Source organism: Zonotrichia albicollis, chromosome 22, assembly GCF_047830755.1.
Source record: "Zonotrichia albicollis isolate bZonAlb1 chromosome 22, bZonAlb1.hap1, whole genome shotgun sequence".
In the NCBI taxonomy this organism is placed as follows: domain Eukaryota; kingdom Metazoa; phylum Chordata; class Aves; order Passeriformes; family Passerellidae; genus Zonotrichia; species Zonotrichia albicollis.
The window spans coordinates 3,391,652-3,412,454 of record NC_133840.1 but is presented as its reverse complement, the minus strand read 5'-3'; the positions used below and the strand labels follow the sequence as shown (position 1 = coordinate 3,412,454).

General features: G+C 45.9%; 1 protein-coding gene across 2 annotated transcripts; it reads left to right on the top strand.

Annotated features, from left to right (window-relative positions):
* Positions 1 to 2,712: 2,712 nt before the first annotated feature.
* Positions 2,713 to 20,718, top strand: AKAP10 (A-kinase anchoring protein 10). 2 transcript variants are annotated; one of them, XM_005493537.4, is made up of 15 exons: positions 2,713 to 3,229; positions 6,649 to 6,696; positions 8,716 to 8,898; positions 9,190 to 9,705; positions 11,072 to 11,170; positions 11,600 to 11,684; positions 12,020 to 12,143; positions 13,158 to 13,294; positions 14,196 to 14,340; positions 15,075 to 15,248; positions 16,624 to 16,733; positions 17,076 to 17,158; positions 17,687 to 17,739; positions 18,290 to 18,385; positions 19,415 to 20,718. In XM_005493537.4, the coding sequence occupies exons 1-15, from the start codon at positions 2,728 to 2,730 to the stop codon at positions 19,418 to 19,420; spliced, it is 2,361 nt and encodes a 786-aa protein (XP_005493594.2). In that variant the 5' UTR covers positions 2,713 to 2,727; the 3' UTR covers positions 19,421 to 20,718. The 2 variants fall into 2 exon arrangements, with proteins under 2 accessions (XP_005493594.2, XP_074413116.1); XM_074557015.1 differs by lacking the exon at positions 6,649 to 6,696.
* Positions 20,719 to 20,803: the final 85 nt, after the last annotated feature.

Genomic DNA, 20,803 nt, shown 5'->3' with positions numbered 1-20,803 from the left:
AACTGTGGATTGGAGGAAGGTCATCTGAGGTGAGTCCCAGAGAGCGCTGGCGGTGCCATCTGGGCAGGGTGGAGGTGCCAGCGAGCCCCTTTGCCTTCCCTGATCCGGAACAATTCCTGAGCGGCTCCAGCCCTGCAGGAGCAGCCACGGCAGGGCTGGGAAGAGCTCAGGACGTGGAGAGGGAGATTTTCTGCTTTTGCTGCTCAGTGCTGCTTCAGAGCTCTGTCCAGCACACCTGCAGGTCACCAAGCAGCTCTTCCTGATGGGAGTGAACCTTTTTTGTACCTTTTTACCCCATTTTACACTTCAGACCTCCAGTTTTAACTCACCCACTGGGAGTCAGGCAGAGACTCTTCACCCCTTGCTTGAACAAACCTCCCTCCTGGGAATGTGCCCCGTGGAAGGAAACAGGGAGGAATTGCAGTGTTCTAATAAAAGCAGTTAATTTTCACCAGGCTGGGACGTGGGAGAGTTCCCTGCTTTGAAATGCTCAGCACAGGTACCAACCCTCCTGTTCCCATGAGGTTCATGGACTGAGGTCAGCCACAGCCAAACCTGCCAGGAATTCTGTGTGTGCATGCAGACACTTGTTTTCTCATTTAAAAAAAAAAGAAGATTAGGAGTAAAATACAAGTCTCTAATTGAAGGTGCTGTGAGTTTCTGTGCAAAGACAGAAACTTTGACTCCTGATGTGTTTAGGACATTATTATTTATTCCAGAGTAAGATTTCAACTGTTAAAGTCCTTTCTCACATAATTTTTAGTATTTGTGTTCCCAAAATAGTAAGAATTCTCTATATGAGAGAATATCAACATCATGGGAATAAATGGACTGTCCCAAAGATGGGAGATTTGGGAATGGCCTCTAATGTGTGTTAGATTTGTGTTTTTGTGCTGTAATTGAGCAGAGCAGTGCCCTGTGATTAATTATCAAAGACTTGTTCTGTTTTATTATATCTGTCCAAACATGATTATTCAATTCAGATCTTTTCAGATATTAAAGTTTACTTCTTTTTCTAGCTGTGGAGAGGAAAAAAATCAAGCACTGAGACAGCCTTTTTTTAATTTTAATTTGAATATTTTCATTGAGGGAGGAGTCCCTCAGCTTCTCTGACGTGTGCCAACCCATGTCCTGAAGTCATATTTAACTGATTGCTCAGATAATTAAACTGTCATGTTCTGTTAAATGCTCCAGCACCTGCTGTCACTCACACTTCCCATTCAGATCCAGGTCCAAGGCTGAGGGAGCAGCTCTGGATTGGAGCTTCAGCCCTTCTGAATTCCCAAAAATGAGAGAAAATTTTGGTCCAGGGAAAGTAATTCATGTCAAACTCTTGTGTCAGTCATTGCATCTTTCTTCAACCCCCCTGTATACCCTGAAACCCAAGAGGATTGGGTGCAAAGTTTTGGCAGAATATGTTAATTTAGCGTTCCCTGAGTCATCCCATTCTTTCCAGTTTGCTCATCTTCAGAATGTTTTAGTCTATTAGCAGTCTCTGAGGTTATGTGCCAATTAAATAATTCCATTCATTATGCAGAAACCATATAGAATAGTTCATTATGCTTCAGCCAGCCTCTGGGCATGTGTACAAAACTGTATCAAAGAGCACCAGTTAACAAAAATAATATCAAAAGAGAAAATGCAATTGCTACAGGGTGTTGATCAGCGGCACCATCCCGCCCAGGAGACGGCTCCATCCCAGCCCTGGAAGATCCCCGTGTACCTTTTATGCCATTTACAATTTATGAGTCTTAATTACTGAGTGTTTGTAAAGAGCGTTGGAATGCTCGGATGAAAGGAGGCGCAGAAACTCAGGCAATGATTATTAATTACATCACTTTGGCAGGGCTCAGGCAGCAAGGGCAGGACAGTTACACGGCACAGGGTGACACTGCATCGATCCGGGGTGACACGGCCATGGCAGAGCTGCCCTCTGGCTCCGTGCCTCAGTTTCTCACACACTCACTAACCAGAATTTATAATAACAGTCATTACAAAGTGTTTGTAAAGTTTTTAGAAAGAGATCTCAGAGATCAACCTAAGGGCCGTGTGACGGTGACAAACGTCCCGGGCAGGTGAGGAAAGAGCGGATTTGCCTCGGGAGGATGATTAAGAGGATTTTTGTGGCAGGATTCGGGGCGCAGACGGAACTGACTTATGGGACAGCGATTCCGCAGGTGGAGAGCGGCCCGGCAGGGATTTCTGGCTGTGCTGGACTCGGGCCGCCGTGGGATGAGGGAAGGAGCCGCCGTGGGATGAGGGAGCGGCCGTGGGATGAGGGAGCCGCCGCATTCCGGCACCGGCCGCGGCCCCGCGTGTCCCGCACAGACAGAGCCCACAGGGCTGCAGGACTGGGACCGGCTCTGCAGAGCCCTCACACCCCGGGCGGGGCTGTCCGTGTGTCCGTCTGTCTGTCTGCCCCTCTGTGCGGCCCCCAGGGCTGAAGGGGACATTTGAGGACACGTCCCTGAGGTCTCTCTCCAGGACGCCTCGGCTCTCACGGCCCTGCACGGCGCCTGCCCGTCATCCCCTCCTTTCGGGGATCTGTCCCGTCCTTTCAGGGCTCTGTCCCCCGCCCTCGGGCTCTCTGTCCCCTCCTTTCGGGGCTCTGTCCCCGTGCCCTCGGGACGCGCCCGAGCTGCCGCAACGTCCCCGGGTCACCCGTGCCCTCAGTCAAGATGGCGACCGTCACCTCACGCCTCCCGGCGCCCTCCGCCCTGATCAAAGATGGCCACCCTGCCACTCCCCGGACCCCCGCGGGCTCTTTGCCCTCACCCAACATGGCGGCCCCGCCCGGCCCCATTGGCGGACGGGCGCGATGCCGGGGCGGCCATGTTGAGTGCGGCCGCATCCCGCCGTGCCGCGCGGGCGGCGCTGCCGGAAGCGGGCGCGGGGCCGTTGTTGACAACATGGCGGCCGCGGGCGCCGCCGCGGGAGGAAGAGGCGGAGGGAGCGGCGGCGGCGGGCGGGCGCAGCAGCCTCATTCATAGGACCCGGCGCGCTGCCTTCCCTCCCTCCCGCCTTCCCCCGCCCCGGCGGCCGCCTCGCCCCCTCCCCGGCGCTATGTCCTTCTTCAGGCGGAAAGGTAGGGGGGCGGCGGGCGGGCGGCCGCCCGGCTCGTCCCCCGCGCGGCGGCCGGGCCCCGGCCCTGCCCCTCCGGGCACCGGCACCGCCGCCGCGCCCCGCGAGGACGCGCGGGCCCTGAGGAGCGGCGTCCCCGCCAATGACGGTCAGTGCCGGCGCCGCGTCCTCTCCTCCCGCGGGGCTGGGAGGGCTCGGGGGGCCGGGGCCGGGCGGGGCTCGGCGGGCTCGGCCGCCTTCGGGGCTCTCCGGTCAGCGACCGCCGGCTGCGGGCCCCGGCTGCCCGCGGCTCCGGACGGTGACCGGGGCGGGAGGGGGCTGGGGCGCCTCCCACGCTTCGTGCAGGGTTGGAGCCTCTGAGCCCTTGCCGGATGGTTTTTCACAACGCTGACATAGCCGGCTTTGTATAAATTATAATGAGAATGTACAGCAGCAGCTGAAAATGTCAGTGAAAAAGGGACCTCATGGAACCGAGCTCTCCGCGAAAGCCAGAGCAGTCCTTGGCTGTTTATTCTGCAATGGATTTGGTAGGGAGCACAAGCTGGGAAATTGAGGGCTGCTGAAATATTTATAATACTCCAGCAGCACAAATGGGCGCAGTTTAAGTGTTCTCTGGGAGTGCAGCGTTCTGAAGCACTTTGTGCTCGTGCTGCAGGCAGGGCTCTGCACTCTCAGCCTGCCCAGCTGTGGTTTGGGTGGTTTTTGTTGAAAGTGGCACCTTTTAGGAAGGGCCCTTGGGAAAGTTCTGTTTCCTCGTGATGCTGCCGCTCGAGCAATGCAACCATTGATCTCCTGATGCAGCGCTGTCCTAAAGCCTCTCTGGGTTGCTGAACCCAAAATGCACATCCTGGGAGGCAGGGACCTGGTGCCTGGGCTGATGGAGATGCTCTTGGCTCTCACATCCTCTGAATCTTGCTCAGCCAAAGCAGCAGCACTGAAAATGTCACTCGTTGGGGAGGTTAGTGCAGCAGTTGTGCAAGAAATGAATCTAAACTTAGCAGATCTGAAGAGTCTGGAAGGCACTGAGGGCTTTGCAAGTGCCATAATCCTTTTTGGGGTGTTTATATACAAATGTTGAGCTGCAGAATAAAGCTTTGATAGTGGTTATGAGGTCTTCAAAAGGAGCTCCTGCTGCTTCATTGAGAATTGTGGAGCTGAGGTTTTATCCTGACGTGGGATCACAGGGACAAGGTCAGCCTGTGAGGAAACTTTCTCAGGGAGAAAGCCATGAAAGCTCTGATTATCTGAGAAGTGTAATTGAGGATCTGTGTTCCTTTGATTAAAGGATCTTTGGTCAGAGAGGCAAATCAGCACTAAATGCCCGAGAGAGAGACGCTGGGAAGGAGAGGAGAAAAGCAACCTTTCATCAGGGCTGTGCATGAAGCGCTGCTCGGTGTGATCTCCGTTTTAGGTGTGGCTTTTAGAGAACATTTGAGCTGGAGCTGTGAGAAAAGCACATTAAGGGTTAGGATAAAACTCTGGCCACGTGCAGGCCACAATCCTACAAACACCAATGTTCCTGGGGTGAGCTGTTGTTGTTTATGAGGATATTGCAGTGGGTAAAAATTAAAATTAATTTTAAGTTAAACCATAGCAAGGATCATAAAGCAACTGACCTGTAGAAAAATCAAAACCAGGGGTGAAGTGTTTTTATAGCCTGGGCCTTAAAATAAAGGTCTGGCAGACTGAGGGTGGATAATGGGTTGAGAAATCAAAGTATAGCAGGTGAGCTGGGTGCTTGAGGGCAGGTTATGAAACTGCTGCCAGTGGAACAGCTCATCCCTGGGGATATCTTGGGAATAACGTGCAGTGCCACAGCCTGGCTGACCTCAGCAGGATCTCCCTGCTTTTTGTGTGCTGTTGATGCCCTGTGAACGCTTTTTGAGTTTGTTCAGAGCATTTCTCGATGTGAATTGAAGCTCTGGAATGTCACGTGCTGCTTTGGCATCCTTTGGAATGGGATTGGCCACGGGAAATGTCACCCTCAGCCCTTGTCCTGTGGTTCCTTCTGGTTTCACACTGGCACCACGCAGCATCCGCTCTCTGGGGGAAGTGAAAGTGAATTCTTGTAGTGAAACTTCACCCTCTGAAATTCGGGCTTGTCCTGGATCAGAGCTGGGTTTGTCCCCTCCTGTCACTGGTGTCGCTTGGTCGTGCTCAGAGCTGCTGGGGACAGAAGCAGCCTGTGTGGGAAGGGTTGGGACACGAGCCTGGAGTTGGTATTTCCAGTTGTAAGTAGGTATTTAGGGAGGAACTGAGGTATTTAAACTGAAAATAGGCTTATGGAGGGCAGCTGTGTGAAACCCAGGAATTGCTGCCGGCAGCTAGGAACTGGTTTGGTGAAATATTGGAGTGATTTGGGAAGGATGAGAGCTCACAGCGGTTGATTTCCCTCCTGTCCATCAGCTCAGTTATGTAAAGGCTGGTTACCCTCCTGCTGCATCGGTGCAGGTCGGCGTGGGGAGGGAGAATCCTCCTTGTTTGATGTCCCCTGAGCGCTGTCACACGCACCGAGCGCTCCTGCAGCCGCAGCTCCCCGCCGTGTGCGGCCCTGCAGCGCTGGGGCTCGCAGGGGAGCCCGGGGCAATTATGTAACCCGAGACCGGAGCGCTCCTCTGAAATATTTCCCGTGCCCAGGTCGGGCTGGGAGCGCTTCGGGTGGGTTTTGGGATGTGTTTTGTGATGTGAATGCGGGATTGTGCTGGGCTGTGCCCTGTGCTTACCTCAGGAAGGGCTCCACGCTCGGTGTGCAGGGATGACCTATTTGTAGTAATAATCCTTGCCTGGAGCAGCCTCCCTGGTAGATCACATTCTCCAATTTGTTTCTCTGCCATCCTGTTTATGTGCTGCTTGGGTTTATTTTTGTTTTGAACAGATCTCCTCCTTCACTTCCTTTAGGAGCTTCCTTTAACAAATAGTAATATTTTAAAAAAATAAATCCTCAGGGCGCTTTTCCATCACAACTTTTTACACTGTTATCTCCCATCAGTTGTTCACCCGGGGTTTCATGATGATTAAGCAAGAATATTTGTGAGAGAATTAACTGTTTGCAGGGAGTTTCCAGAGCATTTCTGTGGCGCCCATCGTGTGCATGGAAGCAGCTCCATGGAGCCAGAGCCAGCCCACATCTCAGTGTTGGGTGTTCCTGGAACACAAGGGAAATGTTGTTTTAAGGTGATTTTTGGTTCACAGAGAGCACCTGCCAGTGCTCTACACTTAAAACACACCTTTCCCACTCTTCCCAGTTCATGCTGTTTAATAAAGTCACCCTGAATGTGGCTTTAATCTATAGACAGCAAACATCTTCCTCCATGGAAATGTAACAGACTCTATTTCATGGAACTTAATTAATGGATGATAAGGTTTTGCTTTTGAAAGCCAACAGAAAAGCTTTGAAAGCCTCTGTCAGTTACTAGATGTGCAATTTAAATGAGAAACCAGCTTTAACAAAATTATAGTTTCTGTCTGCCTCTGATACTTGCTGATGTTGGGGATTCTCTGTCCATTCTCAGGTGAATGCCATTAGTTACCCAAAATAGCATTAACATTTTCCCTTGTATTTTACAGTGAAAGGCAAAGAACAAGAAAAGACCACAGATGTGAAAGCAATTAAAAGTAAGATCAAACTTTTGTCTGTAAATTCAGATCTCTGCCATCATCCACCATTTTTATCTTCCCCATCAGGATCATTCCTTACTCCTGAGCACAGATCTGACCTGTGCATCAAACCCACAACTTAATTCTGTTTCTGGCTATTTATAGTATCTAATCTTTCCTCCTCCTCTTGCTGAATCTGTAGGTGCAGGAGGTTATTAAGTTATGTCAGGCATGAGCTTTAATGCAAAGTGATCAGGCACTCCAGTCACCTTGCAGTGCTTGTTCCTTATCCAGCAGTTCCTTGCTCAGGTGCAGTGTCCTTTGGAGTTTGCAAAGTGCAGCTTCTCTGTGGCTGATTTGCAGAAAAAGCTGGAGATTTAACTTTGGGGTTTGTGAAGCTGAGGATCCCAATCCTGAAGGAGCCATTCCTTGCTGCTTTGTGGGGTGCAGAGGTCTTGCTCCTAAATCTCTTAGGAAAGGAGAAAAGATCTTGGTGGAATAGAGATTTATAAACTGTAGGAAAACAAGTTTGCTGATCCTTTCAGGTTTTCTTGCAGTACTGAAAGGAGATGAGGTAAATGCCAGAATCTGATTTGTTACTTTTATACCCTCAGACAAAATCTTGTTTCTGTGCTGGTAATGTGTTATCTGCACATCAGGAGAAAATGACAGGCTTTTTTCACCTTGGTGGTCTGTCTTTCAAATCAAATGCAGGAAACAGTGAGTTGCATCCATTTCATAGCCACAGCTCACCTGTCAGTGCAATTACTGGTATGGTCACCCTGAAAATAAAAATAAACTTGAAAATTTATAGTACTGCATGTTATGAGCTGCTGCAGCACAGAGCACCTTTGTTTGACCCTTCGAGAAAATAGAACATTTTTTTCTCAAATGTCTAAAATATAAAATTAAATTTAAATCTAATAGCCTGTAGCATTATGAGGAACGTGACTCTGGCTCTACACAAGTGACCTCCACCAAATTTTCCTGCTGCTGCCATCCCTTGGCCTTGGAAAAAAGATATTTTCTCTATTATTGCTGGTATGAAACACCCAGGGGCTTTGTAAGAAGCAAAAGTGGTGTCTTGATGTCCAATCCTGCAGCTGCACAAGCACTGGGCAATAATTTAAATGTTTCCATTGCTCCTGAGGTATCTGTGACATCTAAGTGTGAAATTGTCAACTGCTGTCATAAAATTGGGAATAAAAAGAAAGTGATGCAGCATGGAAGTCATGAAGCCCAAGGTGCCTGACACCTTGATGGGACACATCCCTGGAAGTGTGGGATCAGCTCACCTGATGTGCTTTATTTTTGAGTCAGGTGTGAGATGTCCCTGCACAACATCCTCGTCCAACACAGCTTCCTGAGAGCTTTGGAATCTGCTGTCAGCATGGTTGGGGTTTTTTCTAGCTCTGTCATCAATTAACAATTAGCAGAGTTCTGTGTGAGGAAGTTCTTGTTTGTTCTTTTTTGTGTCCTGAAACAGCCAGAGGGGGTTAAGTTTATAACCTGGGTTTCATCACAGGTATTTCCTTATTGCTTTTTTTTTTCTCTTGCAACCAAGCAGAAGCAACAAAAATATTTTTGAGAAATAACTCTTACTAAACCTCACAGATAGCTTTGTAGCTCAGGATTTTTTAACACATTTTAGCTTTCAAACAGGCATGAAAATGGATTGGCAGGAGCATTGGAACTAAATTAAACTGTTGACAGAGTATAAAGTTGTTACAGTAGTGGCTATCAAGGAAGCAGGAAGATTCAGGAGTATTTAATGTGTAAACTTGGATGTGGCATCTCTTGATTTGCTGCTGAATAAGGAAAAAAGAGGTGGGTAGGAATGAATTTATTCTTGCAATAATAAAACTCGTGGTCTTTAATCAGACCCTTGATCAAAGATGACACCCAGTGGTACAGTGAGGTTCTAATGAGACTGACCCTTGCCAGCTCCCTGGTGTATTTTGGGGTGCTCAGCATTGGGCAATGTTTAGAAGAGGTCTTGGGGTCCTTGTGCTTTACCAGTTCCTGTCCTGATTGCAGCTCCAGTCCCAGTACATTCCCCCCAGAGAAGCACCAGGAATCATGCCTTGCTGGAGGCTGCAGGACCAAGCCATGTGGCCATCAACGCCATCTCTGCCAACATGGACTCCTTCTCCAGCAGCCGCACAGCTGCCCTCAAGAAGCAGCCAAGTCACATGGAAGCTGCTCACTTTGGAGACTTAGGTAAGGCTCTAAGAATGCCAACTTTTCTTTTTATTTTGTGTATTTATTTTGTGGTGGTGTGCACTCACCATCCCTTAGTTTTCAGGTAAACAAATAGGTAATAAAAGTGTGGCTGCTGTTATAACAGCATCTGTGTTACCCTGGGAGGGAATTGAAGGGAACACACTTTAATTCCTGTATTTTGGCATTGTGTTGGAATTGTCTCCTCACAGTTGCATTACAGGACACTTGTATCCCACCCCCACATCTGTGGTGCAATATGGACTCACTCCCTTTCATGTTTTCCTTTAGGCAGATCGTGTCTGAACTACCAGGCTCAAGAGACCAAATCAAGCCTTTCCAAGACCCTTGAACAAGTCCTGCAGGACAGTGTAGCCCTCCCTTACTTCATCCAGTTCATGGAGCTGCGCAGGATGGAGCACCTGGTGAAATTCTGGCTGGAGGCCGAGAGCTTCCACTCCACCACGTGGTCCCGCATCCGCGCCCACAGCCTGAACACGGTGAAGCAGAGCTCGCTGGCAGAGCCAGTGTCCCCCTGCAAGCAGCAGGAATTGGGCTCCTCTCCCCCTGCTGCCAGCCTGGAGGAGAGGCTGGAGCTCTCCAAGCCCCACAGAACTGCCAGCAGCCAGAACCATGCAGGGCTGCTGGGGCAGGACAGCCACGGCACCAGGGCTCTGCCCCGGGGCACAGCAGAGCCTGGGACTCCCCCTCTTCCAGATGATCAGCAAGAATCTTCCAAGCTTTCAGTATCAAATAGAAACAGCCCCTCCTCTGCACTAAAGGACTTGTCAGGAAAACTCATGAAAAGTAAGTGCTGTGTGTTCCCTTTGCTTGGAAAGGTGGGAAATGAAGGTTTTTGTGCAGGGAGCTGCCTCAGTTCTCAGGCTCTTAGCAAGCCTGATGTTGCAAGGAAGAAAGTTTTATGTATTATTGATGTTAACTGATGCTGGTCAGTTTGAGCTGTGTATTGTTTGACTTGTTGAAAAATAAAAAAGCTGCTGAAGAGACTTCAAAATTATTGTGTATTCAATGAGCTTAGGTTGGTTCTGTTCTTCCATGGGTAATCATAAGAAATTGAGTGAACATTGCTGTGTCCAGTTCTTCCCTCACCCATCCATCTCACCTTAAAAGAATTGCAGAAGGTTTGGATGGTGGGGCTGGGAATGGATAATTCACTTGTCATGGAAGGTAAATATCCTGTATTACATAAAGTGACGTAAGTAGTGGTTGCAAGAGACTTGTGGAGATTTATGTGTGGAATGTACTGTTTTTGTTCTTGGATTTATTTGATAGAGTTCCTTCCCTTGTAACTGATTTGTTGTCATTTGGATTCCACCTCTTCAGAGGCTGCTGGAAGTAAGGATGAAATTAAATATTTCCTTTTGGTAGTGAGCTACATGCACAGTAACATGTTTCTCTACTTTGCATCTACTCAGTCCTCCCTCATTTGTGCAAGTCTGCAGCCAGAAAGGAAACACTTCTTTCTTCATATTGGTTCCTTTTGTTTGCCCAACTGTTTCCTAGTGTTGCATCCCTTTCTCTTGCTGTTTGTCTTTCTCATGTAGTTATTTGTCATGTGCCTCCACAATACATAACCTCAGCCCCAAAGCCACTTAAACAGGGAAAATGATGTTTTCATCATCAAAGCATCTCTGCTTTCTGATGTCTAAAAAGAATTTGAAAACACAGGGTCCTTATTGAGAACTCTGAAAAGAATTTGAATGTAAATTTTTGCAGAGTCCCAAGTCTCAAAAGATGATGTGAAAAGAACACAACTTGTTTGAGGCATATCATTTTAAGATTTTTTTTTCCTAGTAATTCCTGTATAATGCAAGTGATTTCTCTGTGATGAGAGCTAAAAATTGGGAATTTCACTTGCCTGAAAGCTGTTGCTTCTGGGACTGTGGTGTGCAGCTGAGGAAGTGGGTTCTGCCTTGTGTGCTGGTAGGGAAAATTTGGAGCTGTGTTGTTTTATTCCCTCTCAGTCCATGCTGGGTTTGTTGTGACCTGACTGGAGATCACACAGTCCCTGCAGCTGGTCAGGGGCAGAATATGAATATCCTGCAGTGGAAACATCACTGAGAATTAGACAGCTGCTTTTCTGAAGAGCCAATATTTGTTACTCACTCACTCCAAGGAATTCCAAGTTTAATTCTGTGTTTCTTCCCTGCAGGTATAGAACGGGATGCAGTTAGTACTTTTACCAAATATATTTCTCCAGATGCTGCTAAACCAATCCCTATTACAGAAGCAATGAGAAATGACATAGTTGGTAAGAATTAATAATTGCTTCCTCATTTCAGAGCTGCTCTGTCCCCATAAAAATGTCTTTATATGTCACATATTTGCCTTTATCTTTATTTTTATGAATTTTAAAGGCAGCCTTAAAAGGATAGGAGATTACAAGTGTCAGTGGATCTGACCTTCAGCAGTGCTGTGAATATCCTCATGAAAACTTTCAGAGATTTTGTTTAAATTAGGGAAGGAATTCTTGGTGATTATGGAGGGGGTCCAGATGAGTCTCAATCAAATACTTTAGCCATGTTATTATTATTTGGCCAGCCTTGAAAGCTCTTTGCTCAGTCAGAACCAGCTGATTCTGGTGGATATGAACTGCAGTCTTTCATTAACCAGTCCTTGCTCTGCCTTCCAGCTCCATCAGCCAAATCCATGTTAAAATTAACCTGCTCTTTCTTTGCAGCAAAGATCTGTGGGGAGGATGGCCAGGTGGATCCCAACTGCTTTGTTACAGCCCAGTCCATAGTGTTCAATGCAATGGAACAAGAGTAAGTTGATGCCATGGTTTGGGTTCTTGTGTCTCTTGTCCTAAAGGTTCTGTTAAGAATGTTTATGGAGACATGACCATATCAGCACTTTCTGTGCTGTATTTTATATTTCAAACTGCTCAGATCCCTTCTCCAAATCCATTCTTGCTGAACTTGGCTGTTCACACTCTTGTGTTCTTTATCTCCTTCTTGTGCCATTTACAAACCTGCCCTGTTTCTTGCTTGTTTGGCTTTTATCCATCCAAAAGTATCAGAGTTCTGGGCAAGGGCTGATGGGTTCTGAGGGTGCCTTGGGTGCTGCTGACCCTATAAGTGACTGTCCCTTGTCTGTGCAGGCACTTTAGTGAATTCCTGCGGAGTCACCATTTCTGTAAATACCAGATTGAGGTGCTGACCAGTGGGACTGTGTATCTGGCTGACATTCTGTTCTGTGAGTCAGCCCTGTTCTACTTCTCTGAGGTGAGTGGCAATGTTTGGGTTTGCTTTTAGATCCCTTTCTAGCAGATGGAACAAATCTGTTCATTCCTTGATGGCTTTGGGTTGGATTTGGGCAGGAATTGTTCCCTGGCACAGGGTGCCCAGAGCAGCTGTGGCTGCCCTGGATCCCTGGAAGTGTCCAAAGCCAGGCTGGATGAAGCTTGGAGCAGCCTGGGATAGTGGAAGGTGTCCCTGTCGTGGAACTGGATCATTTTTAAGGTTCCATTCCACCCAAACAATTGTCTAATTCTATGATTCTAAATACAATAAAAAGCCCAAGGTGTATTTTTTTCTGAGAGAAAATGCACTGAACTTTTTCCTGCCCTCACATAGAACTAATTCTAATGTTCAAACCTGTCCATTGTGTTGTGGAATGAGTAGTTGTGATTTCCTCTCAGTTAGTGAGTGCTTCTCAGAGTCCCTTTGCTTTGCAGAAGCTTTGACATTATCTTGATCTTCACCTTGTAGTGACTGTAAAAGCTTGGATTGCAGATAACAAATCATAAACAGTGCTATGGGGAGAGGGCACCTTTAGTGATGTGATAGGTTAAATAAAAGATATCACAGTTTCAGGCTCCTGCACCTTTAAGGAGTCAGCTCTTGACACGCTTGTCCTGACAGTCTGACAAGCTGATGTAGTTTGAAACTGCAGCTTGGGAAGCTGAGACAATGTGCTGAGCTCAGTGTAAGCTAAATGCAGCATGAAAATGGTGCTTCCTGTCCTAGGACAAGACAAATAGTTTTTGGAAACTAAGTGTAAAAATAAGTACAGAAAAGAAATGTCAGAAGTTCTCTTTTTTTTTTTTCTCTCTTTTTTTCCCCCCAAGCAGGCTAAATCTGTCTGAAACAGAAATTCAAAATACTGGGCCCAATTTTGCATCGCTAATATATGGCCTATGTTTCTTCTTCTAAATGGGAAGAAGGAAGTTAAAAAAATCATTAAAAGTTTCTTGCTAAGACTTCTTTAATCTCCTGTTTTTGTGCTTTCCCTTGCAGTACATGGAGAAGGAAGATGCAGTTAATGTGCTGCAGTTCTGGTTGGCAGCAGATAACTTCCAGTCTCAGCTTGCTGCCAAAGAAGGCCAGTATGATGGGCAAGAAGCACAGAATGATGCCATGATTTTGTATGACAAGTGAGGGAGCTCAACAATCCTTTCTTTCTGTACTTGTGGTTTTGTGTTTGCTGTGCAAAAGGAACTTCTCTGCATTCTTGGGCTGGTCTGCTGAGGTGCATTTTATCAAGGTGGCTTTTGATGTGTTTGCACACATGAACTGATTTTTTTTATATACATGAGGAGAAATCCTTACAAGGATTCCATTCTTAAACATCATTCAGGATTTTCAGGACTTGATTGCTTGGTTTTGTTTGGTTGGGAAGTATTAAGCTGATGGGTTGGTGTTTGAAAATGGAAGGGATTTAAGCCTAGCAGCAGGAAAACCTTAATGTTCAGATACTGTTATCCATATAAAGTAGGCTGTAGAAACTCTTCTCACATGTAATAAAAGCCAACTACTGCTTGTTGTTAGTATTGTGAAATATTTCCTTTTTTAAGGAAGCAATCAGGTCCTTTTTAGCATCTGACTTTCAGGAGAGGAACTTTCTTCCTGCACTTTGTGCTTCACTTTAGCAATAAGACAGCTGGGAGAGAGACAGCAGAACTGCTTCCAGGAAATGTTTGTTCTTAAGCTGAAGTGTGAGGCTCTACCACAGCTTCTTATCCAAGGAAGAAATAATAACTGGAGAGGAAGCAAATGCTTCACTCAGAGGTTCATCAATCATTCCCCCATCCTTACACTCAGTTTGCAAGGATGTGAGCAGCAGTAGAACCAAAGCTGCTTTGGAGTTCTGGGTGTTTCCTGCTCCATTCCTGTTTCCCATTCTCTGTTTTTCACCTGTGTTTCAGGGCAGGGCTCTCAGACTGTTTCTGTCTCACCTGTAGTAGTGAGGACAGTGTGTTTGCAGTGTCTGGGGTGGGCACTGAGCACTGCAGAGATTTGCAAATCCTGTTTGTGTTGTTTCCTTGCCCTGCCCAGGTACTTCTCGCTGCAGGCCACGCACCCTCTGGGCTTTGATGACTCTGTCAGGCTGGAGATTGAATCCAACATCTGCAGGGAGGGGGGGCCTCTCCCCAACTGCTTCACCACTCCCTTGAGGCAGGCCTGGACAACCATGGAGACGGTGAGAGATCCTCCAGAGTGGGCTGGGGTTGATCCCCCTTCAGAATGGGGTTCACACTCAGTGAGGGTGGTGGGGGCTCCACAGTGTGCCCTGATTTGTGCTGTTCCTTTACTGATTTCCTGTTTACCTGGATAATAGAACAGCTTCAGGAAAATCTGCCAGACTCTTCCCCTGCCTGATTTGAAGATACCACCCACTGCTGCTGTTAATGCTCTGTTTGTCTCATTGGGTGATTATTGCAGTTTAATGGAAGTAACAGAATTTCCTCCCATGTGAATTGCTATCAACAGTTTATTTTGTATCTTTGGAAAATTTTCCTTCCTCTTAGTAGGAGTTGTTTGCAAGTCTAATACAAGTGCTGTGGTTAATAATGTAACTCTGGGATACCCAGATACCAGAGATGAATTATTTGATTCTGGAGCTGCAGAGAATTGTGCACAGTGGAACAGAATAACTGTAAAGCCTGTTGGGCTGTCAAGCTTAAGTTTCTAGAGGAGGAAAAAAGCCCTGAACTTCAGTTCCATTTTCTGGGGGATTTCATTAATAGGCAGTTGGGTTTGTTCATTTTGCAGTGTAGGATTAAAACTTGAAGCAATGTTGTTGCTAATCCACAGTAATTCCATGCATGGATGCTTTTACTTGTGTTCCATCTACACAAGGACTGAGATGTTTGTGTGCTCTTCTCTAACTATGCAGACCAGCCTTAATTAAAGAAGACTTTTCCCATCTCTCAGGTTTTCCTACCTGGATTCTTGTCCAGCAACCTTTACTACAAATACTTGAATGACCTCATCCATTCAGTACGAGGAGATGAATTCCCAGGAGGGAACATTGCACTGAGTATCCATGGCCCTGGCAGCTCTCCTGACAGTGATTCCATAGGGAGCACGGATGGCTCTGCCTCCCAGGTACCACCTTGGGTTTCCTGTGTCAATATCCAAGGAAAAAAACATTCCACTTCCATTTAAAACCTGTGCTGTGTTAGGGTGTGTTTAATCTACCTGCAGCTCAGTTCTGTCAGAAGTGTCTCTGCTATTTGTTGTACCCACAGCCTTGTGCTGCTGTTACTTCTTTACATCAGTGATGTCTTTATTAAGTTGCTTTACTGAAGACTTTTTATGATGCCATAATACCTAAGAATGCATGCTACTAGAAATAACATTATTTTGTCAATGCCATAGTTAAAAACTTCAGGTAAAAATTGACACTTGTGAATATGCTATCAAATTTAAATATAAATATGCTAGTTTTGTGTGCTCAGTTCTTTTAAAGCGCCAAATCTTCTGTCCTGAAGAGTAAACTCATTTCCAGGGCTGAAGGCATCAATCTGCTCAAACACAGAGCAGATTCTGGCTAACCTGTAACCAGGACAGCTTGGAAACTGCAAGCCCAGCTGAGAGCAGAGGAGCCAAGTGACTGCTGCTTTTATTGAACTCTGCAGGGCAGCCCTGAGCTTCAAACCCAGCATCCACACCACTGTTAGTCATGTCCTGGCTTTCCAGCAACTTGGAAGCTGCTGTACCACCTGCTTGTGCTATTTTTAAACCTCCTAATTTGCAAGGAGGGAATATTCCTCCCCTAGCTGTGAAGTGAGGAATAAAATCTGTGTTCTTGCAGCCTCCTGCTGCTTGAACCTCTGAGCAGGAGGAACTGCTGGTAATTGGCTGGGCAATTTAGGAGATGAGGTGCTGCTTTCTGTGTGAGCATTCCTGCTTGTGTGAACAGGAGAATCTCTGGCCCTCTGCATATTTTTGCATAAAGAGCAGCAGGAGAGGAGCTGCCATTGGTGTTCCTGTTCCGTGCTGAGGCGATAATGGAGTGCTGTGTGTTGTGCCCTCCCTGCTGTTGCTCTGATGTTTCCTTGGCTTTTTATTCATAATCTTATATAAATACTCCAGGCCAGAAGATAAATAATTTGTTCTCTGTGCATGGGGGAGGCATCTGTGTTTGGGAATTGCTTAGCAAGAGCAGGAGGGATGTTCCAGACTCACAACAAATGATTTGTGAGCACACACGGATCTGCTGAGCTGATAACTGAGCAGTGTGTGCTGACCTGAGCTTTGTGTCTTTGGCTCTGTCCACAGAATTTTATCATCCTCTGCTAACAACAGTGTCCTGTGAGTTGGGAATTCAAGGCTGTGTGGACACACTGATTCTTTTATGCTCTTGCTTAGAGACTTGATGGAGGTTTATCTGTGTTAAAAGCACTAAAATTGCAGGTTTTTGTTAAGAAGCTGGTAGTTATCTGCATTGGGCACTAATACTTAGAATTTTTATTTGTAGTCCAATGTCAAAAAGGCTAATGTTAAAATCCTGAAAAATTTTGATGAAGCAATAATTGTAGATGCTGCAAGTCTGGATCCAGAATCTTTGTATCAACGAACATATGCAGGGTAAGGTTCATTTTGGTGTATTGTTTCCTTTCTGGTTACATGTTTCACCTCTGTTTCATTTTTGCTGTGTCCTCCTGCATGGAGAGTAGGCCTAAATACAAGATCTTAGTCCATGTCTTAATATTTGACAGTAACTTTATTTCAATAGTGTGATTTAACACCCAGTGAATGTTTCTTTGACCAAAATGGCAGACAGAAATATTTTTCTAATTGATTTTTCTCTTCCTCTTAGTTATTGTTCCTCTTTGATTCCAAAATGTAGCCAATATATAGCCAAATACAGCTTTCCATAATGCCAGAGTTCTTTTGATCACCCACATGGTTCTTCACTCCTCTCCTCAGGAAGATGACGTTTGGAAGAGTCAGTGACCTGGGGCAGTTCATCAGAGAATCTGAACCAGAGCCCGATGTCAAAAAATCAAAAGGTTTGCTTTGCTCTTTCTCTCCATTTCTGCAAACATCTGCAGAGCTGCTCTCTTCCCTGCTGGAGTTAAGATAGGCAAAGTGTTTGACTCTTTCCAGATCTGTTTTAAGCTAAATAGAAATTCTGTGGGGATTGGCCTGTAGTGAGGTAAAACCCATCTCTGGCCCAGTTTCCTACCCAAATTCTGCTTTTCTGGTCCAGCTGGACTCCAGGGAGGATGAGCAGCCTGTGGGAGTTGGAGCTGTCGGTGGAACCTGGCAGGGATGGAAGTGTCAGCAGCTGAGCTGGTGATCAAACCCTTCAAGCTTTGGTCTTGAGAAGAAAAAGAGCTGCAGCTCTCCACAAGCTTCCCACCCAGGCTGGGAGCTGCTGCTGTTGAGCTCTGGGGAAGGCTCAGGCAGTCCCTTGTCCTTCCTGCCACCCCTCCATGTCCTGAATGGCAGCAGAGCAAACCTCAGAAGGGTGACAGCAATCAGCTTTGTGCCTCACTTTGCTGACATACCTTGCTTGCTGTTTTTATCTCAACCAGGGTCCATGTTTTCACAAGCAATGAAGAAATGGGTTCAAGGAAATACAGATGAGGTATGTCCCCTTTCATGTTCTTCCTGTGACTTCATACTTCAGAGAAATAAAGCATTGATGTTCTTAATCCTGCCTGTTATCTCTGAGTGTCTTTTTGCCGCACCAAGAACAGGGAGACTCTTTGTGCTAAAGATAATTTGATTGCATGTATGTGTGAAACTGGTTTGCTCTTTGCCAGTGCTTGTTGGTTGAACTAATTAAGTGTGTGCTTGCAGTCAGGGTTTTTCTTGTTGTGGTTTTATTTATCTGTAAGTAGGGGTGGAAGTGCTGTTTGAGTGACCACTGTACATGGATTCCAGGCTGCATTTTTCCCCTCTGACGGGCTTGGATAAATCTAAAATCTCCACTAACTCTCTTGGAAATTGCATCAAGCCTTAGGTACAATAATTGAAATTAACACTTGGAAGCCAGGTGCATTTCCATTGAGGGAGGATATGTTCATACAGTTATGGAGTTGTGAAGGTTTCCCTGACTCCAAGGCTGTGCTGAGAGCACTGTGCTTGTCTTTGAAGAACCTGAGGCTATCTGTGTTTTGGGCTGTGTTTTTCAGGCTCAAGAAGAGATGGCTTGGAGGATAGCAAAGATGATTGTCAACGACGTGATGCAGCAGGCGCAGTGTGAGCAGCCCTTGGAGAAGGTCACCAAGGTAGGGGGTGGAGAGGCTGCTGCCTTCATCTGGCTCCAGCCAGGCTGTGGGAGGAGCAGAGCTCTCTCTTGCCTTCCTCCTGTGGCTGAAACCCACGCTGGAAAATGTTCAAACCAGCAGAGCATGAGAGGAAGAAACAAAGGTTGTGTTTGGGCCTATGTGTGATGTAGGAATTTCTTAGCAGATGCCTGTGGTGGTTCTCCTGTGCAAGCATTAAACTTATCTTGGTTTGAGTCTCCAAACTGCCTAATTAGTTAAAAGGGTGATCTGTGCTGCAGGATGAAGTGTGATTCCTGCCTTGAGCTCACATTTGCTGTGTCCTCTTAGTCAGTAGTGGCATTTCTGCTTGAAGTTCAGTAAAAATTAGCAGCTGTGAATTTCTCATTGGTGCTCTCATTTGCACACTTCTGTCTCCAGACTTTCACCCTGTGCATGGTTTCTGTGTTGTTGCTTAGTGGCTGTTGTTGTACAGCTCATGTGTTCTCTGTGTAAAAACCCCAGTTCTGAAGCAGCAGTTGGATTTTGTGAAATATTGGTGACAGCAGGTTACCAAGTTAATGTCTGGTACTTCTGACTTTCAGGCATGTAAGTTTGTAAAAATTAACTTGCATTATTTTCAGTTACTGAAAGTGCACATGTGCCAAAGCCCAGATTTTGGGTCCAAATGGGTGGATCCATAGTTTCACTGGGAGTGAACACTGATTATTTTCTTTCTAATAGAGCAGTAACATTTAAATAACTTGTACAATGACTTTACTTGATGGCTTGGCTGCAGTGATACAATTCCAGTTTGCCTGGATGAAAAGGTCACTCAGCACAGTATTTAGAATTCTCAAATGACTGCAGATGCTCTGGATTCAATTAAGCAAGTAATCAAAAGGCTGAGTGTGTTTGGATTAGGTTTGGAGCTTTTTTGTCCCTGAAACTCAAACAAACCTGGCTTCAATGTTTTTAAGCACAAAATGTCTTTCTATTGAACAGTTACCTTGCATGTTTTAGGGTAAAATTAACTGGTTTTCCCTTTTCCAGCTATGATTTTAGAAACTCCAGGACAGGAAATCTGGTTTTCCACTTTGAGAACGAGTGAACTTTCCCTATTGGTGGATTCTTTAACACAGCCAATAAAAACAAAGCACTGTTACTCCAACCACTGGAATCCCTCTCGTTTCTGAGGAAAAATGAAGAAGAAGCAATCCTGGACCTCCACTGTAGAGAGTGAAGAAACACTTCTGCCTGGTGTATGTGGCATTCACAGAAATGATGGTTCTGAGATGAAGATGCAGTTTACAAATGTGTCACTGAGGAACTGTCATTGACTTCACAAATACTTGACCCTGTCTCAAAAAAAGACTTTCAAGCAAAATATCTGCAATGGGACACAGAGGCCATAACAGAGGGGAAGGTTTTGCTGTAGTTTCTGGTTCTACTGCTTGTAATTTTTAAACACAGAGTTGGAAGGGCTGTGGGGCAAATCCATGGGCAGTGAATGACCTGGGAAGTTCAAGTTTAATTTTCCGTTACTTGAAATAGATGAGTATTCAAGTGTAAGATAAATGTATTTTACTTCATAACTGCATTAACTCTGAAGGCAGTGTAGAAGGGTCAGGAACTCCTCCTTGTTGAGCTCCTACACCTGCACACACACACATCTCCCCTGCTTCCTCCTCGGGGCAGAGCCAAGGCTGGTCCTGCAGCCCCTCTGCTCCCACCTTGGACCCTGCAGTGCCCCACTCCTGTCCTCACCATCCACGAGCAAGGAAAAAAGGAATTGCTGCCACTCTCCGTCGCTTGTTGTCCTCCACCCAACGTAGGATCTAATTCCAGATGTTTGGTTTACAAAGATAAACAGTTTTTAATGACCTCTGGCCTTCTTCCTGACACTGTCCACACTTACCATGTTACACAGCACCTCCTTTTTTCCCCCCAGCAAATCGATTTTGCAGGGTAGCAGAAGTACTCAGTGTCTCACCCTTATGTTACTGCTGCATTTTTAGTATACAACACTTTTATTTTGGGTCTTTTTTTTAACTCTAATGATTGCTTTTCTCCTCAAACTTGTGCAAAGAAATCACTATGCGAAGAACTCAAATCATTTCCAATGTTCAGAATATCTTGATTGACTAGAAAGTGTTATTCTGTTGCAATATTTGATTGTATAGAGACACACTGTATTGTTATGAAAAAGCAGAAAAGGCTGTGTATAGGTTTTTGGTACTATGTACCACCTCTTATTTCTCTCATACCCAAGCATTCATGTACTTAAAACATACTATATTTAATTGTGTTTTGATTTAAAATATATAAATATTAAAATTTGTGTTGATTTTCTGTTTTCATGGGGTTTGAAGTTACATGGGATGCGTTTTTTAATGTAAGTTTTAGGGGAAATTTTGCCCTCATTTCTTAATAGATTATGTT

Excerpts from the sequence above, each read along its gene's own strand:
- AKAP10 (XM_005493537.4), top strand. The coding sequence starts at position 2,728 with ATGGCCACCCTGCCACTCCCCGGACCCCCGCGGGCTCTTTGCCCTCAC. Across the intron at positions 8,899-9,189 it reads TGCTCACTTTGGAGACTTAG|GCAGATCGTGTCTGAACTAC; the intron begins GTAAGGCTCTAA and ends GTTTTCCTTTAG. Across the intron at positions 9,706-11,071 it reads GTCAGGAAAACTCATGAAAA|GTATAGAACGGGATGCAGTT; the intron begins GTAAGTGCTGTG and ends TCTTCCCTGCAG.